The sequence below is a fragment of the Dromiciops gliroides genome, chromosome 5 (assembly GCF_019393635.1).
Source record: "Dromiciops gliroides isolate mDroGli1 chromosome 5, mDroGli1.pri, whole genome shotgun sequence".
NCBI classification, from domain to species: domain Eukaryota; kingdom Metazoa; phylum Chordata; class Mammalia; order Microbiotheria; family Microbiotheriidae; genus Dromiciops; species Dromiciops gliroides.
In genome coordinates this window covers 176,829,530-176,844,767 of record NC_057865.1, presented here as the reverse complement: position 1 = coordinate 176,844,767, position 15,238 = coordinate 176,829,530, and the positions used below count along the sequence as shown (strand labels likewise).

Genomic DNA, 15,238 nt, shown 5'->3' with positions numbered 1-15,238 from the left:
CTCTAATGAGAGACCCTAGGGTTCTATCCTTTGCTCTTTAAAATTCAATATTTTCATCAAAACTTGGGTAAAGAGAAGGCATTCTTTAACTAGTATGGAGATGACAAAACTAAAATAAGTGATTAATATACTCAATAACAATCAAATTCAAAAAATCTCAACATGTTTGAACAAGGGCTGGAAAATAAGAAGATGAAATAGGGGAGAAATGTAGCCTAAGTTTAGGTTAAAAAAAATCAACTGGAAAAAAAACACTAGAAAGTAGTTTACATTAAAAAAAAAACTTGATTTAAGTCGCTTGAAAACTCAGCGTGTGATATGGTAGTATCACAGAGCTACTAAAAACCGTAATACAGTCTTTTCATAATAGTAAGTATGCAGTCCAGATGAGCAAAGCAATAGCCCTATATATATTGCAGTACTGTGTCTTGAAATACTGTATATTCAGTTCTAGGCAACATGTTTCAGAAGGGATATAACAACTTCATAAGAGGTCACCAAAGTCATGAGAGTCCTAAAAACTATATCATGTGAGAATTAAAGGAAATGGTGATATAAAGCCTAAAAAGAAGGTCTAAGGACAATATAGTACAACAGAATTTTGGGTTTTTTTCAAATAAAGAAATATAATTTTAACTTATTCTATGCTATGTCAACAGAAAGAACAAGGACCAAGAGAAAGAAGTTATAGGGACATAGATTTCACCCCAGTATGAACTTCCCAATAATTAGCTATCTGGAAATAGAATGGGCTACCTCATGAAGTGGTATTCAAGCATTCCATATGAATTTTGCCTATAATAGAGGGAGAGGAAGCAACACACTATGATGCAAAGAGAACTGGTCTTTGAATCAGAAGACCAGAGTTGAAGTCTGGCTCTTGATGATCACCAGTTATGTGATTACAGGCAAATAAGGTAACTTCTGGACAGCTTTGTGTTGCAATGGATAGACTCATCTTCCTGAATTTAAATCTGGCCACAGACACATACTAGCTGTGTGACTCTGGGCAAGTCACTTAACTGTTTGCCTCAGTTTCCTCATCTGTAAAAGGAGCAGGAGAAGGAAATGGTGAACAACTCCAGAATCTTTGCCAAGAAAACCCTAAACAGGATCATGAAAACTCAGACATGACTGAAGGACTGAACAAAAAGCAATTCTCCAAGTCTGTTTCCTCAACTATAAAATGGGTTTAATTGCTCTACTGACCTTTCAGGGTTGTTTTAAGGAGAGCACTTTGAAAACAATCAAATTCAATATAATCCCCTTTGAGGGATTAATGTCGTTTCTAATACCAGTCTAATAGGAGTTGGACTGGAATGATTTCTATGGAGCTGAGCATGTACTCATATTCCATGCAGGACACATGATTGCATCCTGCACTAAAGGACCTGTGAAAATATTGAGCTTGGAATGATGTGATAATCCCTTATTCATCCCCAAAACTATTAGGCTATTTCAAAGATGACTGGTGACTAAGGGCTGCTCCTTAACAGGCTATAGAAGGAATGAGGAGAAAAGGCTTCCAGACTCTCTAAGGGCTTACAGAAAGTAGCAGACAGTATTTCTCTTTCCTTCTCCCAACCTCTAGCAGACATGAGGGTTATAAGGACATGACAGCAAGAACATGTGACCCATCAGAAAGGATAAGCACATGCTCAGGTTCATGGGAAATACTTCAATACAACTTTTTTTTGTTTTACTATTCTATGAATCTTAAGAACTAATAATCTTGATTACTATTATTAAAGTGATTTGGGAGGGGAATAAGTTTATGAATATTTTATAGCTTTTCTACTCTACCAACACAGCTCCTCGTACAGCTAATTAAAACATATATACTGATTCATCAACCAGTGTTCTCATCCCAAATTATACAAGTCCCAGTTTTCTCCTGCAAACCACTAAGTTCCACATCTTCTGCACATCAGTTTTTAGCAGATCAAGAAACAGGCACTAAGTGAAGGTGGAAGAAGCAGGCCCAGAAGAAGAAAAGAAATCAGTCCCTTAAACAACAGATTTTATGTAACATGGCCCTTTAGTAATAAAATTTTGCCTGTTTGTAAAAATCTGTTGCAGACCAGCAATTTTAAACAACCAATGTTAATGCAGCTGTTGTAGTATCTACAATTTCTATAGTTAAACAAAATTCATAAATTTTCCTAGAATAAAGCAATTAAGTAGTTCTCCAGTTTTGTTTTCTAAAATTCATTTGTTTTAAACCCACCTATAATGGTGAATATCTTCAAATGATTTAGTATTATTTATGGCAAATACACATAGAAAGCCCTCCCCAGTCCTCATGTACTGGTCCCTCATTGCACTGTATTCCTCTTGACCTGCTGTGTCGAGAATATCCAAGAGACAGGTCTCTCCATCAATTACTACTTGTTTCCTGTAGGAATCCTGAGAAAGGAGAAACATAGTCTAGGTTATTACAATGCACCTTTTTATTTTTTATCAAGGTGCTGTACAGAGATGCAGTGATGCTACCAAGTATATATATTAAAGTACAAAAATCATTTAAATAGGGTTGAACTTAATCTGAAAAGAAAAATCAGTCATTAATATAAAGATAAGATACTTCTTTTAAATTTGATCTGGTCAACCTACTATATTAAAGTCCTACTCCCACCTGTCCTGTGGTATAACAATAATCCTGAATCCTCAAAGGGTATGCCAGGGGATACATGCTGAAAAGGTTTTGAGCATGAGTCTACAATGGACTTAACACATCAGAAGAGGCCAGAGGTTTGGCCACCAAGTGATGTTTTTTGGGTTTGTTTTTTTTGTTTGTTTGTTTTCCAGCCATAGCAACTAAGAAGATCATAACCAAAGGCATGAAAGGATTGACATTTGAATCAATGCTAGGAATACCCATACCAATAAAATCACATATCTCACAAATTATTTTCTGAGGACCTTCTACGTGCCTGGCAAAACACACAAACACAAATACAATCTCATGACTATTTTACACTCAGATACCTTTCTGAAGTGCTCTGGCTACACAATGTGATTTCTTAGGCATGCCTGCTGATGGCCAGAAAAAATCTTATGGGAGTCAGTAGGGGACATGATTGTTTTACCTGAATTTTTAAGGAGTTTCATAAAATGAATAGAAAATTATATAATCAAACTATCAAAGGAAGTACGAAATGTCCTTAAGGACAGTGCCACAAAATGAGAGGTTACTGATAGCCCACTGCAATGCAAATCTTTTCCCCAGACTCTGGCAGTCGCATCTTTCCTAGGGATCCCCACAGGCCCAGTGTCCATGTTGCCAGAATATGGAAGAGACAAAGGAAGCAGAGGTAACCACGAGAGGCAGACATTAAGACACATTCTGTAGCTGAGCTCCCCCACATCCCAGATATGAACCTAAAGCTAGAGTTATGCACCTTGTAAGTCAAATATCATCTATCCAAGGCTTCAAGTCTAAGGAAATACCTAAATTAGCCATTAACTTAATTAAACATTTCATATTTTTAAACAAAAATATTAAGAATTGCCAGAATTTACATCGAAGTACTATTTATCAATGTTCCATACATTAAATGCCAAACTAAAGAAAGTAGGTAGATATGGAAATGGGGTCATTCCAGTATTTCAGAGCCTTCTAGAAAAAAAGTACCTTGAACAAAGAAGGTCCTTTAAAAATATTTGCTGAATGTAAATAGAGGCTATATAGGGAAGAGACAGGACTTCTCTTTATATATCTTTATCAAATTACCAGATTAATAGAAGACTTTAAAAAAGACAGGCAACGGGCAACTAGGTGGTGCAGTGGATAAAGCACGGGCCCTGGAGTCAGGAGTACCTGAGTTCAAATCCGGCCTCAGACACTTACACTAGCTACCCTGGGCAAGTCACTTAACCCCAATTGCCTCACTAAAATAAATAAATAAATAAATGAATGAATGAATGAATAAATAAATAAATAAATAAATAAAAATAAGAAATAAAAAAGACAGGCAACAGGGTTACACAGACCCATGGAAAGGATTTAAAAGATCTGTCTTGCTAAAGCCTTTAAATTTTTGATGACTTTTTAAATAGAGGATTTCTCTTTCTCTTTTTGAAATTAAAAAAAAAAACCCTACATTGCCCGTCCTTACACATTAACTAAAATAGGCAATAAGAGAACTTTAGAGCAGGAAAGGACATAGGGATTGAAGTTTTCTAATCCCTCCCCTAATTTTATACATAAGAAAAACAGAGGCCCTAAGAAGTTAAGTAACTTTCCCAAAGTAACACAAGTAATTAAGAGGTAGAGAAAGGGCATAACTCCAGAGCATGACAAATGTAGAATATAAGGGAAATATGAAAGACATTAAGTGATACAGAATAAAAAAGTAAAACCAAAAGGACATGGCATACACTGACTTCAACTATGTAAAGGAAACACCATGAAACAATAGAAGCAAACCCCATAACAACAAAAAAGAAAACATTACTATTAACTTGTTCAATATGATGCACTCTTTTATTAATAATGAATAAAAGGTAAAAGTACAATTAGTTATATGTACAAGCCTTTGGAATAATTTTTTATGCTTTTTATTAGATTGCTTATGGGTTCAAAGCAGTTTAGTTTTATTTACTTTTATTATTTTTTACTTGTACATTCTTGGTTCCTGTTCACATGTTTAAAAGCTCTTAAAAAGACCTACTCTGAACTCTAATTAAGATATAGCAACAACACTTTAAGGTTAAAGGAGTGAAACACAAGTTCTGGTAAATTCTACCATTACAGAAAGCCTTTATGTATAATCCTATCAAAAGACTATGTCTGCTTTCCTAGGACAAGCTCATCTTAGAAAAAAGATGTTCACTGGTAGACTCATCAGAAAAAAGATGTTCATAACTAAGTAGACTCATCATTAGTTGATGAATTCTTACAGCATTTAAAATAAGATAAAACTAAAAGAATCATCATACTTTTGTCTTCTCTTCCCTCTGGTGTTTCCAGAGGGTGACAGAAAAGGAATCAATGAATCCTGAAGACAATAGTTTTTATACCATATGCAACCATTAAAATGAATGGTTAATACTCTAAATGTGAAGTCCTTGTCCAGGGACCAGCAAGTTGACATACTACTGAATGGAGAAAAGTGAATAATATTAAGATTGACATTCTTGAATGATCTATTGAAAGTAGAAGGTATAAGGAAGCTGCACCTAAATGGGATGGAGGTTTTCTATGGAAAAGCAAATACAAGGGAGGAGTTAGCAGTGTTGATTTTATGCATCTTAAGGTAATAAAGTACTTCATGGGAATACTTTGTCATCTCTCAATGCAGTGCACGGTAACTTATGTGAAATCAATTGCAAAGGATAATGAGGTAGAAAAGTCCTGTGAAGAACATACATAAGACTCTCCAAATTAAAACAATACCTCATTAATACTTAGTAACTTCAATGCAAAGGTAAACTGGGGAAGATGTTGAAAATATGCTGGAAAAGGTCTCAGGATTAAGAAGTGGAAGATGTCCAAAATTTATATATATATTATGAATACTTTCTTCAAAAAAGGGATTCAGAAGGTGCTAGATATAGCAAACAATGAACATCATTAAAAATGAAACTGCTATCTGGACATGAAATAACTGATTATTGATGTGGTTACCATTTCTAAATGATCTATGTACAGACTAACTTGCTAAAGGTTAAAACCAACACCGCATTAGGATAAAGATGAGAAGATGTACCATGCAATTCGAACAATTGACCTAACCTATTTAAAAGAATCCATCAACAGAAAATAGATAAAGGAACAGACACCAAAACAGTCTATAATCATTACCTAAAAAAAGTTAACTGGCATGATCTACTGCTGAGACTAAAAGGGCTTAGCAAAAGAAATTAAGCAAGGGGGCAGCTAGGTGGCGCAGTGGATAAAGCACCAGGCCTGGATTCAGAAGGACCTAAATTCAAATCTGGCCTCAGACACTTGACACTTAATAGCTGTGTGACCCTAGGCAAGTCACTTAACCCTCATTGCCCTGCTAAATAAATAAATAGACAAGTAAGTCAATGCTGAAAACACTAGGCCCCTTTTATTTTAATGTGTTCAAGGAAAAGCCTGAAGGCCATGTGACTTTGCTAGAGACACCCAAGGGAATGAGGGGCAAGGGCTACAAAGGAAAAGTACTAGAGCAGCCCATCAACTCCCGAGACTGGGACCAACACCTCCAAAACAGAACTGACAAGAGGCACTGGGGATCTCACCATAGCATGCTTCACAGGAGTCTCTCAAACGTTTTAAGGGAACTAGGATATCACTTAGATGAGTTTGATTGTTTCCAACCTCCCAAGTTAAGAAACTAGAAGTTCCTAGCCTAAACATTTCTATATGCAAAAGAACCAAATTTGGGACTGGGGCATAGAATATAGGCAAGGAAGAATAAGAGGGTATCAGAAGAAGAATGAGATATAGCTAAAGAATTTGTAGTCTCTTGCACAAAAACAGACTAGATTAATGGTGTTTCCAAATTAGAAAGTTGATATTGTGAGAAGCCTCTGAAAGAACTTATTTTGAAAAGGTGGTCTGCTTAAGGAGATCTAAAAAAAGCCTAAAAACCTCTCAACCAGCAAGCAAGCCAAGAGCAAGATCATCTCAGAATATAAACTAGCAAAACAAAAAAGTTGGTGAGGGACGGGGATGGTGGAAGATTTTTTAAAAGTTTGCTGAAAGACTTAATTAAGCCAGATCATGTGGATAGTGTTAGGCTTGGAGTTAATAAAACCCAAGTTCAAATCCAGCCTCAAATACCACCAGCCTAAGGGGCAGTTAGGTTGCGTAGTGGATAGAGCACTGGCCCTGGAGTCAGGAGGACCTGATTTCAAATCTGACCTCAGACACTTGACACTTACTAGCTGTGTGACCCTGGGCAAGTCACTTAACCCCAATTGCCTCACTAAAAAAAACAAAAACAAAAACAAATACCACCAGCCTCCAACACCATGGCAAGTCACTTCACCTGTTTGTCTCAGTGTCCTCAACTGTAAAATAAGGATAATAATAGCATCTACTTCATAGGATTGCTGGGAAGATCAAATGAGCTATCTGTAAAAAATGCTTATGGGGGGGCAACTAGGTGGTACAGAGGATAAAGCACTGGTCCTGGATTCAGGAGAACCTGAGTTCAAATTCAGCCTCAGACACTTGACACTAGCTGTGTGACCCTGGGCAAGTCACTTAACCCTCATTGCCCCACCAAAAAAAAAAAAAGCTTATGAATAGTACATAATAGTCACTATATAAATTCTTATTTCTTTCCCTTCCCATTTGAAGATGAAATTGGTAAGCAGACAGATTTTTTTTTAAATGGCAAAGATCTATCACCATTTCTATAGGTATTTTCCTTACCAATGGCAGTGGACCTACCACATAGTCATTCTAATAAATGTACTACAGGAGAAAGTAGAAAATACACTAAAGAATTCAACAGAATAAGCATTAATTCCTTAGGCAATCAATATATGCTAAGCTGGGGATACAAAGACAAAATAAAAAACTGTCCCTGACCACAAGGAGCTTATATTCTACTGGTAAAGATATGGAAAGTGCTAGAGCAGACAAAGTACACCCAGATAAAGTCCATGTTGGTGGAGCCAATACATTTTTGAGTGCACTGAATGGAACCAAAAACATCCCAGACAGTATTACTGCCCCTTTTTTTGGGGGGGGGGAATGGGGGGACAGCAGGGGGAGGATGACAAGGAAGACATAAATACAACTCATAAATCTATTTTCTTACCTCTACAAAAACGTATCTATGCACATTATCTAGAACATGCTAGATGAAAATAAGAGAATAGGCAGACTTTCACAAATAATATTCTACATCATATCTCATCTTTATAGATACAAAACTGACTGAAAGGTATAGGAAGGGGGGCAGCTGGGTGGCGCAGTGGATAAAGCACTGGCCCTGGATTCAGGAGGACCTGAGTTCAAATTCGGCCTCAGACACTTGACACTTACTAGCTGTGTGACCCTGGGCAAATCACTTAACCCTCATTGTCCCATCAAAAAAAAAGGAAAGAAAAGAAAAAAAAAAAGAAAGGTATAGGAAGTAGTAAGAGTCTACTGTATTTATTTTTTATACTCTTTTTGTATACTTTTTAAAATTCTGATTCAGTAAAGCAAAATCTAGGCTTAAAGGCTCTCTTCCAAAAGATGCCTCCAATTACATATGCTAAGATTTTATGGGATTTCCTGAAAACTTTGGGTGACCTGTTGAATTAAACATAGAACAAGGCATAAAAAAATTAACATACACTGGAATTTACCACTGTCATAGGCAGCTACCCAACCCAGTCCAAATAAAAGAACTCCCTATAAAGAATAAAGATTTTAAATGATCCTACTGGAACACTGCAAAGCAATGTAGATTCACAACCATGCAAGAGTTTGGCCTAACATTTCATAGAGAAAAAAAACAAATGGATGAAGACTAGCCTACTATCCAGATTATCCAAGGCAGTTGGTAAGACAGGTCATCAGAACCAAATAGTACAATAAGAATGAATGCCCTATATAGCCACTGCACATAGACAATGATATGGGCCCCAAATTAAATGAGGAAATGAGCATGTTGGAGTGCATATGGAAAACTGCATAGCATTTTTAACAATCCCAAGATTACCTCTGAAACAAAATCCAATCTTTTAAAATCAACATTCCCTTTGATAAAAAAGCTGTGTGCTGTAACAAAGAGCTGACTGAGTTCAAATTCTGCCTTTGACCCATCCTGGCATGTGACCCTGGGCAAGTCATGGAACGTTTCATGACCCCAGGCAGTTTTGCAAGATCATATACTGTGGAGCAAGTGCCAATCTGCATTAAGAAAGGAAGTTTCCTAAGGAGGAATTCCCTATACTAATGAAATCAAGAGGTGTAACCTCAACATTTCTAAAAATCCTTTTGCAACTCTATTATGATTTCCAAAAACTGAAAACTGTAGGATCATCCAGAGGGAAAGAGATGTATAGCAAGTGTAGGTATTTTGCAATCTATTACTAACAACATAAACTATGCACAAGTACTATAAAAATATCAAAGAGGTATATAACCAAGAAAATGAGTTGCTATTAAAGTAGCAAGAGTAAGGGATAACCTGATTGACAGCTTACAGGCAGCACTGGTACTCACTTTAAAGACCTAGTACCTCTGGCACAGCAAGCAGACCGGCTATGAAAGACTTATGGGAAGACAGGAACCAGAGTCATATTGGATAGTTTCAGCTCTTTACCTCTGAAGATGATCACCACAGTGATGAGATCATAGATCCACCAAAGTACTAAAGTAATGAATATCATGATGCAGTGTCTGACACATAATAGGCATTTTAATAAATGGTTACTGACTGATCATCTTTGCAGTTTTGTGTTTTAAAATTTTATATTGAAAAAGGTCTAAGACATGGCACATTAACAAAAGTGTTGTATGATTTTTGATCTTCAAGTTCCATAAAAAGAAACAGAAGTTAAGAACCTTCTCTAAAGAAGTTCAGCAACAGAATATAGCTCTGTTATCACCATCAGCATAAGCTAAATGATAATATAGGGTCCTTATCTACTAAACCATGCACATGCTTTTATCCATTCTCTTCATACTTATTATTGACATGCTTATATATGGATTTGTCTCCAAACTGACATATAAGATCCTTTAGAATAGAGATTATTTCATTCTTTTCGTTTGTATCCCTATGCCTAGCATAAGGGCTGGCAAATGTTGAATGCTTAATATTTGTTGATTGACTGATCTAACTTTAGCCTACACTACAGTGATTTTCAGAATGATACTTTAAATATATGTTTTGTTGATATGTTATGTTTTATCATTCTGAAAATCACTGCAGTGTAGGCTAAAGTTAGATTAGTTAATCAACATATATATGTTCAACTGTATATATTAATAAAATTTATATACATATATAAAAGAAAATTTAAGAATTAAACAAAAGTCATCAAGATTAAACTATTTAATAGGCAAGAATAACTAGATTTTGAGACTGCCATATTTTTCTAAAACTGCCATATACATCCATAAATTAGAACTAAAAAATTCCAGGATGAATTAAAATTTAGTATTTAAAAAGCAAAATGTTGACCAGTAGAGGGCACTTCTGAGATTAAGAAAAAGGGTGGTTTAATGTTTACCAGTGTTTTTTAAAGGTTTCATTCATTATATTGTGATAAGTTTATTAAAATGCATTATAAGTGTTCAAGAATAATTATAAATCAAGTTTTTAAAAAGGACTCAGAAAATATGAACTAGTTTTATACAAAGGGATTAACTTATTTCAAGTAATCTATTTTATAGTCTTTAAATAATTAAAAAAATTTTAAGCACTTGCTGTCAATAGAAATAGGCAGTCTCAGTATTATATATATATGTGTGTGTGTGTGTATATATAATGCATATTTACATAAAATTATGTACAAGGCTTATTATTAGCACTGATAGTTTTCTCCATTCAACCTCAAGCTATCTCTTATTTTGTGAAAGAATTGTCTCCTATTTCAAAAGATTGTAATTTCAATGTGGGAACTCTTTCCACTTACACAGAATACAACCTCTCTACACTTAAGTAGAGATTTTTGTCAATTACTGTGGTGGCCAAAAACGTGGAAATAAGCCTCTCCCAATCTGGCTAGTCTGGTCCTCATACAACAAACACAAAGTCCTCTCTCAGAGATCAACTAAGGAGTTTTCTCATTTTACAGATGAGGAAACTAAGGTCCAAAAAGGTTAAATAATTGCCCAAAGTTTGTTCTCCACTCTCTGATACTGATACAGACCCACACTCAAAGTCATTCCAAGTGAATTAGTGCCTTCCAGAACTTGACCCTCCTGGCTTATGCTTTGAGAACTCAGGGTCACCTCGACCACTTTATAATACACTAGGGTAGAAGTAACAATGAGTGAAAAGATTAAATCTGAGAAGTACTATGAGACAGAAAATGGGATGAAGACAGGAAGACCACAGAAATCAGAGGCAGAAAAGGCAAATTATTATAGCCATCTTCTGAGAAAAACATTGTTTGATAAGCAATGGGCATCAATCAAAATTAAGCAAATCAATATTAAACACATCAACAGGAAATAGTATAATGGAAAAAAAAACACTAGATGTGGAATCAAAAAGACTTAACTCTGAATCCCAATTTTGCCATTTACTATCTCTGAGACCCTAAACCAACCATTTAACTCTTCTGGGGCTCAGTTCCCTCATCTAGGAATATTTATACTACCTACCTCACAAAATTATTGTGATAAGAAGTACTTTATAAACAGAAAAGCACACTATCATGTGACTTCTTGTTATAACAGCAGAGTGCATGGTATAGATAAATCAATGACAGTGTAATGACAATAGTCCTACTTGCACTACTATGTCATTAACAAATCACACATTGTGTGCATGTTAGCTAAAATTTTTATATCATTTTTCAAGTCCTATAAAAAGGGTAAAAGGGTCTTTCCTTGTGACATCTTTGGCCAATAACAAATGAAACTAAAGCTTGCCTTTTGCATTCTGCTAGTCATCAGTACTTGTGAGAAATAAAACTGAACCAAACAAAACATAGTTGTAATTATTATTCGCTCTATGTTGCATTTAGAGTAATTTTACCCCAATAACAGAAATGTCTAAAAGTTCCCTTTAATTTTGTTTGTCTGGAATCCTGCTGTACTTATTAACCACTATCTCAGAATCATAAAAGTATTAGGGTCTGAGTCAGATATACACAATAACATATACATGTTATGACATTCATACTATGAAACCAAAACATATGGTATAGTTTCCTACCATAATTTATGACTTCAACCTCTGATGTAATTAGGAGTTTGAAACAGCAAGTTTTAATGAATTATTTCAGATACAGACATTCAGAATATGTAGCTCATTTTTTCTTATTACGTACAAGAGCTAATTTTCTATTAGAAACAAGTTCTACTTAGAAATGAAGCATGGGGTAGTGATCAGAAGATCAGAGTGAAATCTGATTGGGCTTAAGTACTGCCTTTGATATATACTAGGTAAGAGACCATAAGCAATTCAAAACCTCAGTGCCCAGAAGCAACTCTTTAAAATTAAATTACAGTCAAATGCTAATCTTAATTGGTAGAAGTAATTTTTACACTGGGTACAGGTTACCCAAAGTAATGAAAAGCAAGAGCAAGCAAAAAAAAAAAAAAAAAGGAAAAAACCAAACTCATTAAATTTCATAGAACCTCTGACTACCTAGAAATTATCTAGTCCAGGTCACTAAGAGGTTATCTAGGCCAACCCTCATCTGAAACAGTATTCCCACCACCACCACCACCAACCTTTCACCAAATGGCTGTCTAGTTCTGTTTAAAGATCTATAAAGATGGAGAACTGTCATGAGGCTCTCTATTCTACTTTCAGACAGCATGAATTATAAGTCTCTCTTCATACTGAGCTAAGCTTTGTCTCCTCTTTCACTCAATTTATTTCTTTCTGGGCTAATGAAAGAGAAAATTTCAAATATATGCTGTCAATTAATTTGCAAAATACCATTATCTTCTTCTCTTCAATCACTCTTACCCATACTCTCTACCCTATCAAAAATTCACACACTACTGAGAAGCCATAAACATATTTTTCTGAGCCACCATCTAACTGGGTATGTATATACTATTTCCTTCAATAGAATGTAACCTCCATGAAGGCAAGAATTATTCTACCTTTTTATTCCTAGTACTTAATAGTGCTGTGAGAATCAGAGTGCCACCACCCTGCTGAGAAAGACATTGTGAGAACCAGGGCAGCTCCACCTTGAGGAGAAAGCATGTGACTGCCTGGCATCATATAAGACTGCCTATAACTCTTGTCAATCAATGGTCCAGCCTATTAGCTTGGAGCTGTGTGTGTGTGGACTGGGTTCTTCCTGTTTGACAGGGGATTTCTGGTGGAACTGAGGGGATTCACTCTCTTGGATAGCTAGGTGAAGGCGGCTTTCTCTTTCTCTTTGCTAACTCCTAATATACTTTAGTAAATGCTTAATGCCCAAAGACTGGTGCTAAAGATTCTAATTTAAGGTGACCACACATTAGATTTTTAGACATCACAGTTAGATTTTTTTTTTTTAAGCTTCACAGTGCTTGGCACAGAGTAAGCATTTATAAATCTTATTGACACATTTCTAGTTTCCTGGTAAGATCACCTTCTAGAGATTGTCAATCAAGAGGTGATGAATTCTTCTTGTGTCTGAAATTAATCAAGATGTCTTTTTATGTGAATCAGTGAGAAGACTCACACTGATTTTTTTTAATTATATTGAGTTAAAAAGTAAGTATAGGGGCAGCTAGGTGGCGCAGTGGATAGAGCACTGGCCCTGGAGTCAGGAGTACCTGGGTTCAAATCTGGCCTCAGACACTTAACACTTACTAGCTGTGTGACCCTGGGCAAGTCACTTAACCCCAATTGCCTCACTTAAAAAAAAAAAAAGTAAGTATAAACTAATAAGGAGACATTAGGTTCAAAGATCATCAGTGCTTCTGAATTTGGACTTCTAGATATCAAAGCCCAGACTTCAAAGATTTGAAGTTTCTTAATTCATAAAAAACCTTTACCATCACCCCCACAAAAAATCAACAATTCACATTAGTTCTTCTGGCTTATCTTTTTCCTCGACAATTCTGAACAGATTTACTGACCTATTTAATCAAATGTCAATCAGAGTTTATTATTTCTTACAGGAGATAATGAAATTATTGTGATGATTTTCAGGGAGGCCCTAGGTCAATGTTATCCAAATCAAGTGGGAAAACTCCATGATGAAGCTAGAATTCTATCATAATCTTCGCTTTACACTTGATTCAGATGGTAGGATGGCTCTGTGGAACTAGACTTGGAATAAATTAAAAAGGGCTCATTTTAATTTTTTCTTTAAAGTATAGTATTTTTCTGACCCTAGAAAATATGACAAAAAGTGGACTACTTTATTTACATATTTTGTTATTACTTAAATTTTTAAACCAAGGGACAAAAAAAAATATTGAATCATGTAGTAGTTTTGTAATATAGCTTTTTTCTATTAAGTAGTGAAGAGAATGAAATTTTTGTTTTCTGATGAGTTCCTTCTGGATTAAAACTTCTAGATTACTGTACAACAACATGCCCTTGTGACCACTACCGAAAAATTACAAGTTCTAGATTCCATAATTTAGGAATGCCAACATCATTTTTTGAAAAAGTCAGAACAATCACAATCATTTAAAATGTTGTAAGGTAAGGCTCAGGAGAAAAGATTTAAAAGTCTGGAATTGTTTAGCTCAAGGAAAAGAAGGCTAAGAAGTGACCTAACAGGACTATTTAAAATGTTATTATATAGACTGGAGTTGTCATTCTCAAATGGAAGAAAATGGGCTTATATTTAAATAGAAAGATTTAGGTTCTATATAAAAGATTTCCTGACAGTGAAAGTAACTAAATGTCTTAGCTTTGGATGTGTTATGATAAGTCTCAGTAATTTATTTCACCTTGTAGAATTATACACATTTTCTTGGATTAATTTATCCAAGGGAATATTGTACTTAAGTAGATCTGTCATCTAATCAGTTTTCTCCAATTATGCAATTTGTAACTCATCAGTAAAATAATTTTTACAGTAAGATTACCTAAGACTGAACTCCAAGTCCACCTAGTAACCACATTTTTACTAACACTTTAATAAATAGGATGTATTTTGCCTATCATTACATATAATTGCAAGATTTTTTAACTAATGAAGCTTGATTCTAACTTTCTAAAAAACTTGTGAAAACATCTCCCATTTAAATATGTGTGCAAGGTACATAGATATGTAAAAAGGATATGCAAAGCCTTACCCATACTTATACTAAGCTTTCCCTTTTCAAGAAATTCTAAAATACATACCAATCAAAATGAAAAGTTATGGTTGTATTATGCTACTGGACATTTTTTCCAGAGGTATAGTCTGTAATTTCTTTGATGTAGGGAATTGGGGGGGGGGGGGGGGGAAGGAAGGAAATTCCTTCAACTAATGGAAATGAGCAACTATTCCACAATTTCAAATCTAAGTGGGTTATCTCAATTGATAGTAAGAGGGTGGGGGCAGCTAGGTGGCACAGTGGATAAAGCACCAGCCCTGGATTCAGGAGGACCTGAGTTCAAATCCGGCCTCAGACACTTATCATTTACTAGCTGTGTGACCCTGGGCAAGTCACTTA

At 35.3% G+C, this 15,238-nt stretch overlaps 1 protein-coding gene across 3 annotated transcripts in view; it reads right to left on the bottom strand.

Annotated features, from left to right (window-relative positions):
- Positions 1-15,238, bottom strand: part of KRAS (KRAS proto-oncogene, GTPase) — a 44,537-nt gene that overhangs the window by 23,197 nt on the left and 6,102 nt on the right. For all 3 annotated transcript variants that reach the window (XM_043966047.1, XM_043966048.1, XM_043966049.1), the window contains exon 3: positions 2,228-2,406. In XM_043966047.1, coding sequence (XP_043821982.1) covers positions 2,228-2,406 — 179 coding nt within the window. The remainder of the gene's footprint in view (positions 1-2,227; positions 2,407-15,238) is intronic.